This window comes from Morone saxatilis, unplaced genomic scaffold (assembly GCF_004916995.1).
Source record: "Morone saxatilis isolate NCDOM2014 unplaced genomic scaffold, NCSU_SB_2.0 Contig22, whole genome shotgun sequence".
In the NCBI taxonomy this organism is placed as follows: domain Eukaryota; kingdom Metazoa; phylum Chordata; class Actinopteri; family Moronidae; genus Morone; species Morone saxatilis.
Genome location: NW_023339785.1, coordinates 609,370 through 615,668, shown reverse-complemented (window position 1 = coordinate 615,668; position 6,299 = coordinate 609,370). Strand labels below are relative to the sequence as shown.

The window sequence follows — 6,299 nt, the reverse complement described above, 5'->3', positions numbered from 1 at the left end:
TCCAACCACCAAGTTTCATAACGGGTGCATGGGCAGAATAACTTTTTGTACTTGCACTATGTCATGATGTTGATGTAGTGACATTGATATTAAATGGAAATCACTCTTATCCCATTCTTAATCTGGATATTTGGCCCTACACGCAGCTTTCAAAAGGTTCAATTTAAGACCATTATGAAATGCAAAGACCATTTTTTCACAGCAGCCCAATTTGTCATGAGTAGTAGGGTAAACACAGGTGTTACAAATGATATTAATTAAGGTTTTGTTAAGTTTGAAGGATATAAAGAAAAATTGGTATTGGTTCCATGTAAGTGTGTGTGTTTTGTAGTTGTTACAGCATGATTAATACAAATTTCCCCCAAACCACATTTAAAAGCAAGACTGAAAAAAATAAAGTAACTTTAACTTCATTAATCCAATTTTAAGACTTGTCCAAATCATATTTAAGACATTTTAAGGCCTAAAATTCTGATTATTGGATATCAGTCTTTGTAAAAACCCTGTTTACAACTGACTTACTGCGTCTTTTTCTGGGTTGCAGACTTTCACCCACAGAATGTGATCTAACAGCCAGTCGATGGGTTTGTCTCTATGGAACATCAGGAAGAACTCCGTAATCATCGGGAGGTCACGCGTCCGAAACAACTTGCCTGGAGGATCACAGGCAACATGCATGCATCTTATTGTCAGTATACACAAAACATGTGGATTAAACCACATTAAACGCTTTAACGCTTTTTACACACACCTATAAATCCAAGCTGGGAGAACTCCAGGAAGAGCCACTCCTTGGATGCTTCCTGGGTGGTGAAGGTCTTCATGGCATTGTAGTAGTCTGCCTTTGCAACAATATCATCCTCTAACTGGAAAACAGAAAAACTCAGCTTCAAAAGTCATTTCAATAATTAGCCACTATTTGGTCAAAGCTCCTGGGTAAGTCACTGTCAAGGAGGGGGAGAAAGCTACTGTAGCATAGAGATTGCACAACCACACTTCAATGTATAATACCACACTCCTAATTTCTTTCATGTAAGCTCTAAGTAGCTCTTTTACTTGTGTCTTTACTCTGCACTTGTCAGTCATCGATTGTCAGTAAAGTGTGTGGATGGTGGTGTGACGTCTTCTTCTGCTGTAGTTTGAGGTTGTTTGTTTTGTGTTTGTTTGTCCTGTTTGAACACAGGGGCTACTACAGCATACAAACTGCTGGTGCTGGAAATGTAAAATGTGCCCCCTTTTTTGTCCTCTCTAGATCTAGAACACTGTGTAAAAGCAAATGAGAGTTTTCACGAGGCAACAACAGGGGCTCCTCAGAGTTGCATTGCAGATTAGTGTTTTGTGATTTGTGGTGGTTGTATCATGTGATTTTATTCAATTTTTCAAATCTATCTATACAATTTGGGAAATATATATTTCCCAAACATATCAATAGTTGGAGTTGACCTTTGACCTCCTACCTGAACATAATAGGTTCCTTTATCCTGAGCATAGAGCATGAGGAAGCTGAAGTCCAGGTTCTGCTTTGTTCGCCATCTAAGAACAGACAAGGTGCACACACAAACATTAATTGTTGAGGTCTTTTACTTACTCCACTGCTACAACTGTTGTATTGCAGCCTGAGCTACACACATTTTAAAAAGTCATTCAGTGGACCTATTGTCACCCCTTACATAAATGCATGGTTGCAAGATAAATGTTCTAATTTATTGATTTAGATAAACCTTGCAAACATTATTATTATAATGAGTTGTGTTGACATAAGTAATGTGGAAAAACTTGTTGGAATAAGTTCATTTTTAAGAGTTCCCTAATCAATGTAAAAACTTGTGTTTATTCAACCAATTATTAAGTAAGTGGTAATTAAAGTAGGAAAGCCAATACCACTAAATCAATGTAGTACATTTGTTGAACATAATTTCAGTAGAAGTTGCCATAACTCAAAAAAGACTTTCATTAATTCATTCGTTCATTTTTTACGTTGAGCCAAAACCTTTTTTTTAGAGTGCAGATTCATTCATGCTTTTATATCTCTGAATACAAGTCGTCTCTGGACCATCTACAAATTCTAAGATTTCAAATAAATAGTAACAGAAATGGTGAATGTACTTGACTCTGTCCTTGGAGTCGCCAAAGGTCTCTCGGAGGCTGGTGAAGTCAGGGTAGTAATACTGTGAAGGAGAGACAACCTCCATTAGCCCGGACTGCACCTCCTTGGGAAAACTGCAAAGAAACAGATGCTTACCTACAGTCTTCAGCAGCAAAACACAAACAGTTGAGCAATTGTGACGGTTAACTTTGGTGATGGGTATAAACTAGTGCAAGTAACACAAGGTGAATATTGGCGTGGGAACGCACCATAAGTCTTGCCCCTTTTGGAACCACGGTCAGCTTCCTCCTTTCCTGGACTTAGATAATGCTATGTGCTAGCTTTTCTATGTTAAAAAGACAACCACATTTTTAAGACAATTAAAATAGCGACATAAAAGCAACATATATATAGTCACATCTTAAGTCAGCTAATGTTCGCTAACTATCTAACTAGTGTTTTGCTAACATTAGCTATCATATGTTACTAGCTAGCAAACGATTCATGTAGATAAGCTAGTTAGCCAACATTGCTCTGTAGCAAAATGCTAGCAAACTATCCCGCTAAGTAGCTAGTTAACGATTGATGTAGAATAGCTAGCTAGTTGGCTAGTGTCTTGCTAACATTAGCTAACTATATACATGTTGCTTTTATCTTTCAAACATCCACAAAATGTGGGTGTCCTTTCAACATAGCCTAGCACATAGAGTACCTAAGTCGGGAAGGGTTTCAAAGGGGTTGGGATGTGGCAGCCGCACCCCCCCCCCCCCCCCACTACTGTTTGTTTGGGTCCCTTGATCTTCATATTCTAAATGTGTATTCTTGTTGTACATTTGGTCTACCTTCTACCTTCTTTTGTATTACTTCCCTCTGACTCCGATGTTAATCATGTGAACAACATTTCATGACATGACCCCCCCGTAGCCAGGTGACATTGTTTGAATCTGGCTCAGCCGGATTTGAGGCAACACTTGCATGTGCATGTATGGACTCCAGCCAGGGTTAACATTATTCTTAACTTTTAACATTCAAGGTCAGGTTTCAGGACTTGTACTGTAGCTGTGAGCTTTCTGAGTGTGAATACAATGTGCACACAAGTGACTCCAGTAGTGACGCGGCACAAAAAGAGAGAGAAAAAGACTGTGATTGTAAATTTAAAACAGGAAATTCTTTATTAAAATCTGTACTTGTACTTGTACCCTTATCTAACTTCCTTGTTACAGTTAGTTTGACAATCATTAATGCTCAATGTAATATATTAGATGGCTTTTATTTATGGGTTGTGTAAAGCTGTGTAAACACGCAGATGTTATGGCTGTGACAGCGCTCCAGTGTTTGGTATCTCACGGTTTGTCTCTGTCTCTGTTTGTAGTTGTCTGTTAGTCTGTTGGTGTGGGCCTGGCACCCGGCTGAGCTGCATCCCTCCCAGTCTGCTCAACATCAACCTGCAGTATATCTACCACTCATCAGAGTGCTAGATATGCCTCGGAAAACCTCTCTGAAAATTTGCCTCAGGATCATCGCCTGCTTTCCTGCCTCCCGTTTGTCTGTAGCCACCATAAAGTGGCTAAAGTATAAAGTTCAGTCCACTATTTTTTTATTATTTATTTATTATTCACTGAAAATTGCATATTATTACACTTTTAACAGTTGCCTATGTACACATCCAGCAGACAGAAGAGTCATGTATGGAATCCAATATTCACTCTCCTTTTAACTCTGTTTTGGTCTCCGCCAGCTTTGGAGGAAATATCTGTCTCTTTAGCTGCTAAATGCTCTAGGATGTTCAACAGCTGGTCTCTAATTGTGTCTACAGTAGCAACGATTAGTTGATTAATGGATCAGCTGTCAACTATTATATTATGAATCATTTTGACTTATTTTTTAAAAACAAATGGGAATATTTTCTGGTTTCTTTACAGAGAGTTGAGGACGTCGCCTTGGGCTTTTTTTTTACCATTTTCTGACATTTCATGGATCCAACAACTAATCGATTAGTTGAGAAAATTGCTGACTGATTAATTGATAATAAAAAATAATCATTAGATGCAGCCCTAACTGTATCTGTGTACTGTTTGGTGCAGAGCAGTGCTTTTTCACTGAAAACAGCTGGCTGCTGCTGGAGGCAACTGATGAGAGCTTTGAGACTAGTTTCTGGTGTAAACCAAAACAATGAGTTGAGAGATGCTAAAACGCTGTATAGAGTAGGAGTTCCCTGTGGATTTGTTCACCTTGCACATTACACACAGTCACTAAAATATTGATTAGGGCAGCTTTAAATAATTTGTGTACAACTTTTATCTTCGAAGAAACATTTTTTAACGCATTCACAAACTTTACTGCAAATGTTTTTCAGAGTCACAACTGCAAGCTATTAAATGCTTTTTAATGAAGTAAACACAGAAGCTCAGAATCTTTTAGATATTGATGTAGAAGAAAGAAAAAGGAACAGAAACGCCTTTCTATGTCTACTTTTACAATGTTTTGAAAAAGGTTCACATAAATCTCTTTCTCCATGTCCTGAGTAAAAAAAAAATCCCATATCTTACTACAAATGAAACCCAGTTTAGTGGGTAAGCAAGGTGATGCCCTTCTCAATTGCAGTCTTGCTTTGTGCTGTGGGTAAGATGATAAGATTACATACAGTACAAATCTGCTACTTTAAACTATAACAAATTGAACCAATCTGATTCTTTTTTTTACCTGAACATTCTAAGTTTAAAACTTAAAAGGCATATATATGAGACGCTGGCTGCTGTTGGAAACCACAGGTAACAGAAGGAGACATGAAACAGAGCAACAGTAATATCATAGTGAAACTGCCCCATGGGAGGTAATGTACAGTTACTCACTTCTTCCTGATGGTCTCTGCTATGCTGCCCACATAGTCTGGGTCCGTCTGATGTGACAGCAAGAGAAAAAGGAGGAAGTCAGTGATATAGGGGATTTCTGGTGTGATTAATTAATACCAAACAAGATGTCGTTAAAGTTTTAGCAAAAATGAACAATATGGAGGTATTGTGGTTTGAGACAGCCTCATTGTGCTTGTCCCTCTAAGGACAGACCTTGTATAACCAGTTTCAGATGATGAGAGAATGATATGGCCTGGGTAGTTAATCTGTGCACCAGTTGGACAGGTCTTCTTAAAGGGTAGAAGTGTGTTTAAGTGTGTTTAATCTATATTACATTACATAATACAATAACAGTTTCGTATCCCTATTCCCCAACAAGACGGAAATAAGTTATGATTAGTACAGAAAACAGGTATAAACCCAGCTATCTGACCTGTCAGGTTTGAGTCAGCCATTCCATGCAAGCGCATGAGCATGTGTGCTGTGAGCGTGTGTTTGAGTGAATGAGGGAGGGAGAGAGGGCGAGAGAGAGAGAGAGAAAGCAAATCTTATTTTGCTGAAGCTGAATAAGAAAAGGTGTTGCCTGACTTAATCCTGGTTTCTTTTGTTGTCATTATTTATGAGAGGTAATTTACAGACAATGTTACAGAGAAATTGTGAAGTTATGATATCAACAGCAGAGGAACACCAAACACTGTCGCTCAAAATCCAAAGTCACCGTTGCAGGTGACTGGGCGTGGAGGCGGAAGAAGGCGGGGTTAGTGAGAAAGGAAAAGTGGATTTGAACAATGTATGTTAATCGAAACCGAGAGTGACGGAGACGCGCACAGTGAACTCTAATCTATGTGGATAATACAGAAACGCCTATTAAGTTTTATCTAGCTTATCAGTTGGAAGGTAAACTCAAGAAACTAGGTTTCCGTTAGCAGCTAATGCTAGTGCCAACCGTTGACAATAATATATATATTTATGCCAACGCTAGCTTGCAAGTGTTAGCCTAGCTAACCCAGTACTGGAGCAACAGGAGTTAAACTGTAGTTAGCCTTTGGTCCATTTTAACATAACGTTATATATATAACAGAGCGTGTTGTTTGTGGCACAGGGCCTGCAACGTCCGACCTGGTATAACGAGTAAGGTCGGCGGCAGCCCCTTATTCAGGCTCTGTGTACCGGACTGTCTCTCTCAGCCAGCCAGTTCTCCTGTATTTTAAAGGCGCGTTTATGTCTTAGGGAAACGTTTTTTCTGTATTATTTTGAAATGCAACCCGCCCCCCTCTCTCTGTGTTTGGCCCATTGACAGTGTATAGTGTGGCCCATTGACAGTGTATAGTGTATAGTGTGGCCCATTGACAGTGTATAGT

The 6,299-nt window shown here is 39.0% G+C and overlaps 1 protein-coding gene across 1 annotated transcript in view; it reads right to left on the bottom strand.

Moving 5' to 3' along the window:
• Positions 1–6,299, bottom strand: part of zgc:154054 (uncharacterized protein LOC777616 homolog) — a gene marked incomplete in the record, with an annotated part of 22,049 nt that overhangs the window by 9,831 nt on the left and 5,919 nt on the right. The window contains 5 exon segments of the mRNA XM_035669421.1: positions 523–653; positions 752–866; positions 1,458–1,533; positions 2,107–2,220; positions 4,939–4,985. Coding sequence (XP_035525314.1) covers positions 523–653; positions 752–866; positions 1,458–1,533; positions 2,107–2,220; positions 4,939–4,985 — 483 coding nt within the window.